This window comes from Dermacentor albipictus, chromosome 6, assembly GCF_038994185.2.
Source record: "Dermacentor albipictus isolate Rhodes 1998 colony chromosome 6, USDA_Dalb.pri_finalv2, whole genome shotgun sequence".
Lineage (NCBI taxonomy): Eukaryota > Metazoa > Arthropoda > Arachnida > Ixodida > Ixodidae > Dermacentor > Dermacentor albipictus.
Genome location: NC_091826.1, coordinates 5,759,376 through 5,774,489, shown reverse-complemented (window position 1 = coordinate 5,774,489; position 15,114 = coordinate 5,759,376). Strand labels below are relative to the sequence as shown.

The 15,114-nt window shown below is 47.2% G+C and overlaps 1 protein-coding gene across 2 annotated transcripts in view; it reads right to left on the bottom strand.

The window, feature by feature from the left end:
- The window catches only part of LOC135921791 (chorion peroxidase-like), a 118,872-nt gene that overhangs the window by 50,579 nt on the left and 53,179 nt on the right, over nucleotides 1-15,114 (bottom strand). For both annotated transcript variants that reach the window (XM_065456103.2, XM_070539823.1), the window contains exons 2-8: nucleotides 13,396-13,550; nucleotides 12,128-12,260; nucleotides 7,894-8,111; nucleotides 4,083-4,280; nucleotides 3,771-3,926; nucleotides 2,807-2,908; nucleotides 1,244-1,357 (exon numbers count right to left, since the gene is read on the bottom strand). In XM_065456103.2, the coding sequence (XP_065312175.2) occupies nucleotides 1,244-1,357; nucleotides 2,807-2,908; nucleotides 3,771-3,926; nucleotides 4,083-4,280; nucleotides 7,894-8,111; nucleotides 12,128-12,260; nucleotides 13,396-13,462 (988 nt within the window). In that variant the 5' untranslated portion in view covers nucleotides 13,463-13,550. The remainder of the gene's footprint in view (nucleotides 1-1,243; nucleotides 1,358-2,806; nucleotides 2,909-3,770; nucleotides 3,927-4,082; nucleotides 4,281-7,893; nucleotides 8,112-12,127; nucleotides 12,261-13,395; nucleotides 13,551-15,114) is intronic.

Genomic DNA, 15,114 nt, shown 5'->3' with positions numbered 1-15,114 from the left:
CTCTCTTATAGGACGTTCATCTCAACGAATATCGGTATAGCTGCAAAGGCAAGCAGCAAGTTTCTCACGCGACGGCCTTCATTGTCCTGATGCGCAGCTTTCTTCAGTTTCATTCATGCAAATAACGCGACTTCTCTTAACGCGCATGCTTCACGTTTTCCGAAACGGCCCGTAGCGGCTGCCGCGGTCAAGGCATTGTCCGGCAGAGACGCTCGCCCGACGGTGGACCGGCGCGCTTCGGCGACCGGCTGACGCAGTCAGAATAAATCTGATTTCAAGGCTGGCGCTATAAGGGCCCCGTGTCCCAGGAAGTCCGTTGTCGCTGTCGTTCTCCGTTGGAGAAAAAAATCATCCCGAACCAGGCATGCCTCCTGCGTGGTGCATAGGCTTTGCTGAACTAATTGAACTTCTCCGAGGAAAATGCGTCGGAAAACACGTAAAGTACGACTTACACACAACCTACATGCATGATAGCGTCGGACTGCGATTTTGAATATACGAGAAATGGCAATTCTGTTACGTGGCAACTCAAACTCAAACCGCTTTTTCAGCTGTCGTTTGAGGTCTGTCTTAATGGTCGCGGACGCTAGGCGCGGATACTCGGGTGACCTTATGAGTCGGTTGGTGTCTTTAACTTAATGAAGTGTGTCAGAGACATGTACTGATGCGTACATGAGTAACTACGATTTTCCTAATTATGAGTGAGGTAATTATGCGAAATTAATGGCGATTGTGATAGTTCATTGCACTTGAACAATCGTTTGTATCGCATAAAAATTCGATTTTGATGGAAAGGAAAGCCGAAATAACCGTTTCGCTCCTCGGTGGACACTTCAGCTCAACCATGCCGTGAGTGAAGGACGGCCTGTGATCGTGACATTGGGGCAGTAGCGGAATGCTTCCACTACTCGCGGAGGCTGCTCGGTGGAGCCACGACGTCAGCGCGAGGACACAAAGCGCCGCAGCGTGCGCTCGTAGTGATTACGTAGTCATGTGACTCGAGACCATAGCGAGCGAACGAGAAGGCGATGCAAACGGGGCCCGATAACGCGTTCCACCCTTGTTAAAGGCGAAGGTTAAGCGTCCTCCAAGGTTTCGTATGGTACCGATGTCTCTCCTCTGCGCTGGATTCCCTCCAAGGCCCCACAGGCTAAATGTACAGTTTCAGGTCGTATGCAATCAAACACCATAGGTATGCGACATATAACCCTCTCCAGAGCGTCAACGTAAACGTGCCACTCACCTGCCCTGAAACAGAACTGCCCCTTTGACGGGTCGCTGCAGCGGTCCTCGCCGGCGTGGAAGCTCCGGGGAAGCAGCTCCCCCGCGAAGAGGTCGCGCTGGTTCTTCATAAGGCCTGCAAATGTTTGCGAGCCATCGGGGAGCTTCGAGGTCACAGCACGATCAGCTAATCTTCTTATACCGATGTCTCCTTTCCGGGCCCTCGAATTAATCGTATCCTTCATAAAGTTTCCTTCCTGTTGTTCTGTTAGCCGTTCAAAAGCCGATAGACGAAAACGGCCGAGTTATTTTCTCTTTATCTATGTCTGCCTACAAGTCGTGGCTTTTATCGTCTGCATCCTCGCCTTATATATTCCGTGTATTACAGCCATTCAATGTTAGGATAATAATCAAAAAATCAATGTAATGGCGTGATTGTCTTTTGAGGTGCTATGGCCGAAACGTAAACAGACGTAGATTTTTCATTTCGCACAGCAAAATCCTTAATATGATCACGCGGAGGAATCCAAGCAAAATAGAGGTTCACAGATAGATGGAGACAGATCGACATCGGTCGAACAATGAATGTTTCAGGCCGGAAGCCAACGAAGGGCACTTGTGGCCAGGCTCTGACCGTGATGGCAATATTAAGGAAATATTTTTGGGCCAGAAACAGAAACAGTTGTACTACTTTCACAACACGCCAATAGTGAAAAACTATAATTAAAAGAACTTTAGGACAAGTTAAACGGGTCTAATCAAAATATTCTGCAGGTGAGAATGGCCGCGTACTCTGTGTACCTTCCCTTACGCGAAGCAGGCCGAATGGCTATTGTCAACACACGTTTGTAGCCATTTAGGCATGGATATTTCTTAATTCTACATGATCAGAATTGACCAGTCCGTGAATAAGAGCTCGGAACATGACACTTCAGATTTCATTGCATAAATTTTCGTTTGTGTCAACCCACTGCAACTTCTCCGACCCTCTCAATTCGCAACTAAATCGAATAGAACGATTTTATGGCTTGGTTGAACCATTTGAATACCTGAAGAGAAAGCACGATGAAAGCTAATGTATTTCATGATGCCTCCCATCTGGGAGACATCATAAGTGCAGGATGCTGGGCACAAATGAAGCGAGCGCACAGCCGCGCGCGGAGGCTAATTAATGCTAGAGGTCTGAGTGCACGCAGAAGTCCGCGGTCAGCATTGAATTCAGATGTGTCGGTGTGGATGAAGTAGAACTCTTAGAACTTCAGCGACCTGACTTTTCTTCACGAGCAACTGTCGAGGTCCTTTTCCATGCTAGAAGCAAACTTCGAAAACTAGGCTGAATTTGGCTGTCTCACTTCAACGCAGCAACATTTGTTCAGGTGTTGTCTAGTGAGCCCATGTCTGTTTTCCAAATATGTTTAAACCCAGAAAACAGAACTGGTGACAAAGCTTTCTGTTCGGACAAGTAAAAAAAGTGATTTTTTTTGTGAGCCACCACATTCGGCCCGAATGTTGCGTCCCACATAAAATCAACGTCCGCCATCCAGGTGAACTGCTAATTTTTGATCTTAATAGAATTTCAGCTTACCGTGGTTCATCGTGCGAAGCCTAAGCGTGTCTGCCGCCGAGCTCCCGTAGATTTGAGAAGTGTCTATGTAGGACGTCAGTATGTCCTGCTGTTGCCTCTGTCCTGAAAGGTAACGCATGTAATGCAGCTTACCAACTAAACGGTGCAGCTAAGAGAAATTCGACAATCATGCGTCTCTAGCCCTATGGCTTTTTTGTAAGAAATGCGTAGAAAATTGTGCCCATTTATGTTTTTTTTTTAAATTCCAGCAAACTCTCGCAGATCGTATTCCTATTAAGGTAAAATGTATTACATGGGTGCATTACTTTGTTTATTCAGTCAAAATATTATTGAAATGCATCTAATCTAAAATTGAGGCTTTCGTTCAACACACGTTTAAGAATCGAACAATTACCTGAACAAACTATAGCGAAAGGAATCAAGAGCATCGAAAAATCTAAAACGCACGAGGAGAACTCGGTTAATGACGACTGGTTTTCCGCGCGCAGAGCTGAAAAAGCCGGGGCGGGACAAGTAAGGCTCGCCTTTTGAGATATTGGTACAAACAGCCATAGGAGTACGTTTCAGCCGTAGCTGCTGAATTGACCGCTCAGATCCTGTCGGCACAGTCACAGCGGCCTCTACAATCGCATCGCGCCCTTGACATCCGCTCAAGGAGTGCGCGATAGCAAACTCGAATTGGCGATATATTCGAACCATCGCTGCGCCGGCACGTAACAAATGAGTATCGTGAGAATTATACCGCGTCTGAACTCTCGCGATACCCATTAGCTTGACACCCATTTCCAGGAGACGGTTACATGGAGTGCTGAGGTTAAACATTCAAGCTAATTAGGTTTACGTTCGGCCGTCGCCAGAACAAGGTAATAGAGCATCCCTTCAAGAAGCACGCGTTTGGCTGTTGATTTAAATGCAATGATGACTATCCTGACGATAATGGCCGGAATTACGCCAGCAAACTTACCTAGAGTGCAACGTGTGCACGGAGCCGAGCGAGGGAGGTTCATGCAAACCTGGTTGAAACGAGCGAAAAACGGGTCATCCGACGGGATATCGATGGAGAAACAGTTTGGCGCGTTGCGTTTCCCCGGAGAGCAGCAGTCCACGACGTTGTTGGGGTCTGCAGGAGTGAACGAGACGCTGTTCTAGCACGCAGAAATAATAGGTTGTTCTTTCTTTGTCGAAGAAGACACGGTCTTTTGCAACAATATAGCATAAAGAAGATTTGCGCCGGGGCGACTGCATTCGAAATGTCTGGCGAACACGGTCCACTCACTTCCGAGGTTGACGATCTCCCCTGGATCGGGCATTAGGGGTGCCAGGGCGATGTCGTGGTCGATGAACTGCCCCAGCTGCATCACCATGTGCGTGATGTTGGTGGCCGGGTTGCTCGCGTTCGGGTGAACTGTGTACGAGATCTCGCGTGCGTTGGGCAGCGGACTTCCATCGGCTGCCACACGAGGTGAACTGACACCTGCGCCCAGGACCATACGGGAAAGTATGTCAGGCGAACGGGAATTATGCAGTACGCGTGGCGAACTTATGTAGACACAACTGCTCGCTACTACAACTGCCTGTAAACATGTAAAGGAAGGTTGGTACCTTAGTCAAACCACTACGACCTCTAGTCCTGACCCCACCTGTCAAAGGAAAAATAAACTTGAATGACTGTTTGATTTCCAAGGAACCAGCACAGCGAAGCAGACAATTTGTTTCAATGACTTGTTCCGCGAAGAAACGTCGTTAATTTGATTTTTATTCCGATGCAGTGAAGTTGACGAACCCAGGCCAATCATCATCGCCAGCGCTAGGCACGGGCTCGCCGCTCGTGCTGGGACTCTCTTCTGTTCTGCCACCACGTTTGCCGCTCACAATTCTCCGTCAATAAACCTGTTTGCACTTACTGTTTTGAAAAATTAGCCTAAATATAAAGCTGTAACATATCTTCCTACGCGTCGTCATTATTGTTTTACGTTTGGAAGCTGTTTGCACTTTTTCTGGCATGAGTCCCTGCTTTTCTTTCTTTTTTTCGCTTTTTCCACTACCCTTTTGGTCCCGATCTCTGTCTATAAAAGCTCGCCATCACTGGACTTTTAACTGTTGCATAAATGTTTATGAGCCTAAGTTTCCCCGTTTGGTACTCGAAATCGAGTGCTACCATTCGACCATCGGGATAAAAGCTCAACTGACATCCATTGAGAAGTGACCAATTTATTACTATGATGCCTGCCCCACACGCTTGGTGTGTAGGGAACGAGAAAAAATTGGAGGCTTATCAAGGTTAAGCCCAGTCGATGCGAAGCATCCACTGGGCTTAACCTTAGCATATCCTTAGCGTTTGGAGGCATCTTGACCGCATACACGCCCGGCGCAAAGACGCTGGCATGGTTGCGGGCACAGAGACTGACGCGACGGCGGGCGCGCGCCAATTCATCCCTGGCGTGACGTCACATATCACGTGATGCAGCGATGGTGGCGCCACCGCCGCGTCGCGCGCGACGGCGCGAACCGAAGCGTGGAGGCCTCCGCCGGGCGACGTCCGACGGCGCAATATGAAGCCCCATCTGCAGCCGGTGTGACGTCATGTCACGTGACCTACTTGAAGGTCACTTGAAGGTCAGTGGTGGCCACCGCCGGGAGGTGACCGACGGCGCGATATGAGGCCCCATCTGCAGCCTGTGTGACGTCATCACGTGACGTCATGTCACGTGACCCACCTTCAGGGTCAATGGTGGCCACCGCCGGGCGTCGCGCGAAGGCCCGAAACCTACGTTAATATGCTTCGCATAAAAACCTTTGGCCCGGAATAGCCTTTCCAGGCCTTGAACTTTCACAAAGAAATCTATGTTTGCCTCTTGTAAGCATTAGATGTAACAGTGTTGTTTCCTGGCGAATCTTTCCACTGTTTTCTGTTTAGAAGTGCGGAACTTTGCATCGCCAGCGCACATTGATAAAGCTGTTTGATATTGCGGTTACTGATAACTTTGTGCGCCGAAGCGTGGTCAATAACAGCGCGGTTTTGTAGCGTAAACATTCGAGAGCTACTACCCTGGAAAATCCATACATCTGTCTGAAACACGTGGCATGATGTGCTCCATAAGATATACACGAGGTCCCACGGGGTATACATGAAAAAAAAATTACGCTAAACGCAGGAACGGGCGCCCAAGAGCTGCGATCTAAAAAAAAAGCATGAGTGAAAAAAAAATCCTCGCTGAAAGTCACTGCGCACGTAACCGACTTATCGGCTATCGGCGGTCTGTGAAATGCCGCAAGCAGCCGTTTTGAACAAACGCTGGCGCGTGTGGGAGTGCCAACAGCAAGCCTTTCGCCTCCGTTTTCGACAGCGCCATCCACGTATCGAGGCTATTTGCCACGCGTTCGCGTGTTCATATTGCTCACGATAGCACCTTCTCGCTTTAAGCGATCTGGGCACGCGCCAACACACAACCTATATTTCTATTGAGGCCAGGTATTTGTCAATGCTTGCTAATGGACATTTCGTATTTGCTCCAGAGGCACGTTCGCACCGGCTGGCATCAACACGCATAACCGGAGCTGGTCAATCACGGTGCGACCGCCCTCATACTAAAATTAACGGCATCACGGTGCAGTTCGACCGGTCCAAGGCACACAGTCGTAGCGATACAACCGTGCCGCCCGCGCGGGAACTGAAACAGCGACATTGCGCTCGTCTCGTCAGAGTTTGACCGCTGAAGCCGCTCGGACCCAGAGTGCGTGGGCGTACGAGAACGTTGGCGAGAAGTTTCGCACTTGAATTTTCATGCGTATGTAAGGAAAAGGCCAATTCTCGAACAACTTTTCAGTCGTTTCAACATGCACTGTTGCATCGATCTCAAAGCAGAATTATTAAACTTTTTCAAGAACTTGAAATATTCCATTCGACAATCCAGCTTTCTTCGCGAATTGTTTTGATCTGGCAATGTTTTCATATATGAGCTATGTGCGATATTTATATAATTCATATATAATTGCCATATATAGTAGTTTATATAATTCAAACTTGAAATGTAGTTTGGAAAAGGCTTTCTGCTGCATATAAACCTCTGAAAGGCGGGAGAATTAATTTATTCTGGAAGTGCTGGGTTGATTGCTGGTGTGTTGTTATTGTTATAAAAAAAAACGAAAAAGAATGACGCTTTGCGATTGAAACAGCGCTAATTTACGGCTCACTGTTTCCAGGTGCGACGGCTGTTGATATCCCTGGTACTTGGACGCGTTGTTCCGAGAGTTTCCCCGTGCGGTTGAGCAGCTCAAAGCGCTGAAAGCGAGCGCAATTCGACTCCACTGTGACGACCCTCACGAAAATAGAGGATGTTACAGCGAAGCCTTTCGGTGGTCCGTATTTTTCGTGCCCCTCCGTGCGCAGAAATTATCATCATCAGCAATGGCTTATCCCCCTTGTTATGCAGAGGTCACAAACGCTCAGAAAATTGGCGCGAACAGTGCATACATTCGTTGAAATCACCCATACAACGCACGGAACAGCATACGTTCCAAAAAGAACAAGCTCAAAACAAGCATCCGAACTATCGCTAAAGCATCGCATACCCCATCGTCAGTTGTAGTGGTGGTTTTGCACTTTCGCAGGGCCGGGATGGTGAGTCAATTTTTTTAACTAGACTTTGACACGCTGGCAGCGATAAACGACGTTAAACCTTGGCCGTGCATTACATGCGAGAGGCAAATGAGCACACCAAAAGTGCAAAATTATACTTACTGGTGATGTTTATACTGCTTGCCAGAGTTTTTATTAATCTGAGCTACGGTTAGCTTGCAACAATTACTATACGGCGGAAAGCAGCGACGAAAGCGGCGAAATTCGACGAGACGCAGCCCTAGACGTCGTCTGTTATGTGGCTGCGTATATCTGAAATGTCCACCGAACAAAGCTAATCAAATCTGCCAGCTTTATTTGGTGGCAGACTTATGTGGATATTAGCTGGAATTTGCTAAACCTGAAAATGCCCACCTACATTTGTCATTTCATTGCCAGTATTTTGAGCATCAGAGAAGGCGAATAGCTGTAACACTAAAAAACAAAACATGATGTGTCCTAAGCTTACCGTCCTGATAATCTGCGGGAAGCAAGCGGTTCATGCAGGAAGCTGCAGAGCCCCATCCGGGGTTCTGAAGGTTGTTGCACTTTCCGTCGGCTTCGCGGTATTTCCTCGTCAAGTTGCACGTGACGTTGGTCAGCGGGCAGTAGCCGGAAAGAGCTGTCGAGTTGATGTCAGTCGCCTCCAGCCTTTCGACTTCTGCCCAGGACTCCGAGTCGCTGTAGCTGCAGCGTGCACTTCGCGGTTACATGGGAAGTAGGTGGTAAGAATACAGCGAGCGAAATCGGAAAGCCACATCGAGCATATGCTTATCTTTTTGACAGTGGGGATCCCGAACTGCGCTCGCGTATTCAACTTTAGGCAAAACAGAAGTTTTGTAAACAAGAAGCTTTGCATCGGACGGCGCGTTCTTTAGTTGGTGTTTAAGTAAACTGAGTTTCCGAGTAGTTGCTGTACGAATGTTTTCGATGTGGGAGGACCACTTAAGGTTATTAATGATTGTCAATTCCAAATATTTCTATTATGTAGCTTCTGTTACGGTGTTGTTATTAATTTTATACGTGAATAAAATGGTTGTCTTTTATTGGTTACGCGTAGCAGCACAGTTTTCTCCGATTTCAAGGGCATTGACCATCTTGTGCACCATTCGTGAATTTTCGCTAGGCTACAGTTTAATGAAGTCTGGTCGTTCTGGCTTGTCACCTTTTTAAAAATCATACAATCGTCAGCGAAGAACCTAATTTGAACAACAGGACACACATCCGTGGTAATATCATTCACATATATGAGAAAAAGAATGGGTCCCAACACGTTTCCCTCAGGCACACCAGGTGTTACAGGCAAATGCTTCGACGAGTACCCGTCGACATTCACAAACTGAGCTCGGTTGGACAAGTACTGTTTGATTCAATTTATAATAAAAGATGGTAGGCCAAATTTGTGAAGTTTGTTGGAAGATTTACTGTGGGATACACGGTCAAAAGCTCTGCTGAAATTCAAAAAGACTATATCAATCTGCCCGGCCGAATCGAGGGTTGAAGCGATCTTATAAATAGTAGTAGTAAGCTGTGTGATTGTTGAAATGTTCTTGTGAAATCCGTGCTGGTGATTGGATAGCAGTTTATTACGTTCAAGGCATTCGATTATGAAATGTGCGAGGATGTGCTCAAGTATTTTACAGCGGGCGCAGTCAGGGAAATCGAGCGGAAGTTTTCTTTTTGTAAGCGGTCTCCTTTTTTGTGAACTGCCACTACCCGGGCGACACGCCAATCTGGAATGATAGCCAGTTTTAAGCAGGTACGAAAAATCCCAGCGAGAATATATGACACAGTCTCGTCATACCGGCGCAAAAAAGCACTGGGAATGTTATCTGGGCCACCTGAAGATCTTTCCTTAAGGTTCAATAAGAGAGAGAAGACACCTTCACCAGATATAAAATTATCATTAAACATTGAAGGCCGAATTGACTGGCTGTCGCGTTCAGCCGGAGAGAATACGGAACGGAAGTATTCATTTAACACGTCAGCTCGGCTCCGTTATAAGCATATCCGCGTTATTTATTTTGTCAATTTGTTCAGATTTTGGGCTGATAAAGTGCCAGAACTTCTAGGATTTGTTTTAATAAATCTAGGCAAAGTAATCTCGAAATATTTGTTTTTTTTTGCACTTGACAACGCACGGGATAGTTCTTCTCGGAGTTGACGCAGTGATTCGTTATTTGTGACTTTTGTCTCGTTTGGTCGCTTAATCTTGCACTTCAAATGTATAATGTTCCCATCAATCCAGGCATTGTGGCGATCTGACTTAATATGACTCGTAGGAACAAAATTGTCAATGCATCTTTGAACAGTTTCTTTAAATTTATTCCGCTAAGTAATGGCATCACGGTTTCGCAAGTTATCTACTAAATCCCACAGCTCGTCAAGAATCGCGTTATCATTTGCCTGATTAAAGGTTTTGACAGTTTTGCTCGTAGGCGGAGTCTTCACCCAGTTATTTATGGTGCAAGAAAGAAGAACTTGTGGCGAGATATACCATACTCTACACGAACGACATAATCAACAATACTTCTGCTGACAAATACAAGATCCAATATTGCGCCATTCCCTTCAGGTTCACGTGTGGTTTCATGAACAATTTGAACTAAATCACCTGCCAGGCATTATATCTTGTAATGTGCTGTTGAGCAGGTGAGATGTGGTGCTGCAAGCCCAATCAAGTGATGGCAGATTAAAATCTCCAGCCATAATTAGAGATCACCTAACGTGCGCCGACATGTAATCTGATAATTCCAGCAAGAATTCAGGGGGTGAAGTAGGAGGCTTGTAGACAGCACATAATGTAAGTGTATGTCCCAAGCAGTTTATTTAAAAAATACTCCCATGGTTTTATATCTGGGGAAGTAGTGTAGCTGAAAGTGTGTCCTTAATAACTGCGATGCCACCTACCCGGGACATACGGTCACGACGGAAAATCTGGTGCGACTTGTCAACTATTACTTCGTCTGTATACCCTCATGCAACCTAGTTTCCGTTATTATTGTGATATGGGGATCGTGGGTAAGGAGGAGGCATTCGAGTTCTTTTGTTTTGTTCTAGATGCTGCGGGCATTAAGATTGAGTACTCTAAGACATTTCAATCTCGCGTATGCGTGGTTTCATGAATCCTTTGTCTCTGTGCTGTGGCTGAGTTCCTCTAATTTGCTCCCTTCTGCGCTACCCCGCGTAAATGTTTTCGGTAATATAACTGCTCGATCGTTTCTGGCTTCATCCCACACTTAAAGTACATCATCTACTTTTAGCTTGAGTAGAACTTGTTGCTGGGCGAGTTGGTTGGGATCTAATGAATGCATTGTTGTGCCGAAAAGGAAAATAAAGACTTAGGAGGGAGGGTATGAAACGACAGATCGAACGCTGAATCTGTCGTTTCATACTCTCCCTCTTAAGTCTTCATGTTCTTTTTTGGTGCAACAATGTATTCATTACTTCTATCGGGTCGTAGATAAGAGTCACCCTCTAGCCGTTTGCCCTATCTTCTTTCCCAGACTGTCACAGTAGTTGTCGCTTATGTCGTGACGAAGAACTATAACCATTATGTAGCTTTATTTCTTGTGTATATTTCATGTTTGTACCCCCCCCCCCCTATGTAATACCCACGTGTGAGGGCCCTTAGGGGTAATGTAAATAAATAAATAAATAAATAAATAAATAAATAAATAAATAAATATTCGACAGATAGATAAATGCATTTCACCTTATTTTCATTCCGCAGCATGAATGCATGCCCGAATTTCAGTGTTACAGAAACGGTAAGGAGACAACACTACATACGGGCACTAGCAAGTGAACATTTATTTTGCAAAGAATCAATCCACACTTGCATGGTGAAAAGTTTTGCTGTTGAAATCGCAAGTTGCTTTACAAAGGCATCAAAGCATGATGACTAGTTTACGCGGTAATGTGGACCGACTGCTACCCATAATTGTCACCTAAATCCGAGACATCTTTGTCATGTAACAAGGAGAACTGTTTCCGACACCTCGCCTCATTCTTTTTTATTTTACAGTGTGCCTCACTCATCTTTCTCGTAAATGGGACGCGCTTATGATTTTCATTTGCCTCGCATTTCGCACTTACTTTCTGTCACTCCATTATGTCGTACTTATTGGACTTGTGAACATTAAACAGCTCAAACATAGCGCCTACATTTGTTCGCTTCATCCATTTGTCCTTCGTGTAAGCTAGTACAGCGCAGTAGACATGTGACGCCAACTGGCCCCACTTATCACCGCTGGTGAACCAAACAGACGTGTGAGGACGCATGGCAATTAATCGGCGCGTCTTCGTACGCTCGTTATGTCAAGTAAAAAAAAAGTGCACACCCTTCCGATATTTTATATTGCCCCACGCTCAGTGGGGTGTAAGGTATGAGTGGCGCGGCCTGCAGACAAGTACATACCCACACTTACGCTTAAAACATGCCATCAACCCCACCGCATCCGTGGGCACTTGCCCGTGGTGCAGAGGCCAGCCAACTCTCGCCAGCGGGAACGAGAGAGCAGGCCACGAAAAATTAATCCGCATACCGGCGCCAAAACTCAGCATGGAGCACTGGGAAATCTCGCCCGGCCAGCGAGGCCGAGCACGTCGGGTTGCCGAATGGAGCCCCGGAGCGCGCCCGCCTGCTTCCACAAGCCTTACACAACAAACGCTTGTCAATCAATTAGTCGGCGCACTCGTACCTCCTCAGCAGCTCCTTCGTTGTCTCCTCGAAGAGCCGCGCCACTTGGGCGAGCTCGACTGCTTCCCTGGTCGCTCGCCGGCTGTGCTGGTGGCGCACAGACGCCGACGGACAGCCTGCCGCACGGCCAGCTTCTGCATACATGAGGCAGTTTCGTGAGAATCCCATCGAGAATGGAGAGTTTGTACGTTCGAATTAAAAACGCCTCACGGATCTGCCCATTCTTGCATGACCAGACACCGCGGTTATGAGCTTGGTTAGCGCCGTTGCATCTAAGCCTCCGCGTCGGAGCCCCGTGACGCCAGCAGCGCGCCAACCAGCCTTTTGTGTTGCTTCACATCCAAGTCTAAGGCCATCAGCGAGGAGCTACTTCTTTTTATCCAGGAGTGCAGATTTTTGGGCTAGTTCGTTATGCTATGACCTCGATTAGTACTTTATTTATGGTTTGGCCGGCATGTATGGCTGTCACGAAAGGTTTGCTGGAATAGGGCAGAAAAAAGGCAGGCAGATAACATGACTGGGTTTCGCAAGACTGGAGAAGGTTCAACACAGTCATAACAATGGTGGAAATCGAGAGAGATTTGGGTGGGACCAAATAACGAAACATTTCTCAGGATACGCATCGCACACTCAACACGACGAAATTGAACCACATTGGAGATAGTAATATCTTTCAGCAAATGTGAACAAGTAAACTCGGACACGTTTACTGCTACAGCTAATAGAGAAATAGACCCTCTCCAATGCTTTGTCAGCTTTTGCTGGAATAAGTAGCTCAGAAAAATCTGAATGCGGGCAATTATTTCTGCTGGATTAACTCCTCGTGTCATGTTTATTTCCAATATTTAGAACCGTGTTGGAGAGAAGGTACTTCGCTGTTGAAGGCGAAATGTTTGTCGAATGTAGACAAAGGTCACTGCCGCATAAATTGCTTGCCGCAATGCACTGACTGCTAAGCCGGTAGACGCGCTCCAGTGAGTCTGGAGACTGATCGCGAGCGGCACGTTTATCATAGCTGTATTATGTCACTTGCCCTTTCATAAGCCAAAAAGCTAGCCACACCATCCCTAAGCGCATTATTTTATGTTCATTCAAAGGCCGTTGAGTCTGCTAAGGGATTAGTCTCGGCCAAAGTCTCCAAATCCACTGGAACAAAGCTGGCTCCTTGACACTCGAGCACGTAGAGCTGAAGCTGCCGGCTGCTCCTATTTTCGCGCAGTGCTACGAAGAATAGGCGTAGTACATGAAGTAATAAAACATCCAGCTTACCGCCTGTGTCTCTGCGCATGCGCGCTGAGTGGGCCTCGGCACGCAAGGTTTCCCGAGCTTTCTCCATGGCTGCGTCCACTTCCTTGGCACTCGGGCTCCAGGAGCCCGACGCGCTTGCCGTTGCAACTACGGCAAAAGTTGCAAGGAAGCACACCCTGCAGGTGAGTAGAAATGGGGCAGGGGGGCCATGAGAGGGCAACGGGGTAACGTCGTGGGAATAAGTCAAGACGAAAGTTTGCCTCTGACTTTGCAGATTGAATGCACGGGAAAACATCACTGCTCTGATTTTACGCCACCACTAGAACAAAACGTGTTTCATTTAAAAAAAAAGAAAAAATCGGCAGCCATTCTACTCTGCGAAGGTGGGTGACCAGTGAAGCTGTAGAGATTATACAGTGTACAACACAGAGATACATAAATATTTTGGTGTTGTTTATTATTTTACGCAAGTTACTATAACTTTGTGGTCGCTATGGTAGACAGCCAAGGGTTCGATGACGACGATGGACAGGTTCTTGGCGAAGGTCAAGCCCGAACACGAGCGCCTCGCGGTCGTTGGCACCTTGGGATCGGTGTGGCACTGTAGCCCGAAGCATTCGATCATAAACGAGGGCATCCAATTGCCATCTGGCCGCGACACGTTCAAGTTAAAGTCACCAACGACGAGGACTGGAGTCTGATCCTCATCGGCCGGATCGAGCAGCCATCCAAAATGGTAGTTCATAAAGTCCTCTACGTCGCGCTTGGAAGAGGCAGGTCAAACGTACACAGCGGCAATGACCGTCCCCTCAGCGATCTTCACGGCACACACGTCGGGACAAAACGCCACACGTTCTAGTTCTCGGGTGGTGGGCGAAACAGCTCCATGGCAGCGGCCACGAGGGGCGCGAACGAACCAGCTGTGGAAGACGACGACGATGCTCGAGCCATTGCTGATGATGATTACGATAGTTTCCTCTTGCCAATAAGTGGTTCGTACGCCTTTAAAGGGACACGAAAGGCAAATACTAAGTGGACGTGGACTGTTCGATTGCCATTCCAGAAACCTTGAAAAACTTGTTTCGTGCCAAGAAAAGACTTAGCTTACGAGAAAGTTGCATCTGAAGGGTCCGAATACCTTTTTCAAAATTCAAATCTCTCGCCACCGAACCGTAGGAGTGGTGACGTTGCATGCGCCATCGCCCCCCTTCGCTGCCGTCGGTGAGTAAAACGGCGCCCGACGGACGGGGGTACCGAGCCAGGACAGAGCGGCGGATTCGCCACTGCAGCTGCCTTCTGGCCAAGCGGCGTAGACCGTTCGGGCATCCCGTGACATCACAGAGAAGTTGAATTCCCTGCTTCTTGCAGTTTGTGCGAGTTTCGCGAGCCAGCAAAACCAGCGCAGCACTACGCGACAACCGAACTACTAAAACGCGAAAGCGTGGGCGGCGCCAAGTCGAGCGAAAGCAAAACATTTCGACCGCCCGCGTCGTTGTCAAGGGTATCTTCAATGAGCTATTTTTTCTAAACATGAAATATAAATCGACAGGCAGCATTTTATTTCGTGTTATAATACAAGGATCTTTTTTGCAACGAGTGGTTTACTACTAGATAGAGGATTTAACTGATGAGTGCTTTAGTCATAGGGATGGGGGTGGCGGGCAAGTGCTTGGATGTCCCGTGGGAGTCCCTAATCATGCCCTGTATATTTACCCAAATTTCTCGATTATTAAGGCTGTG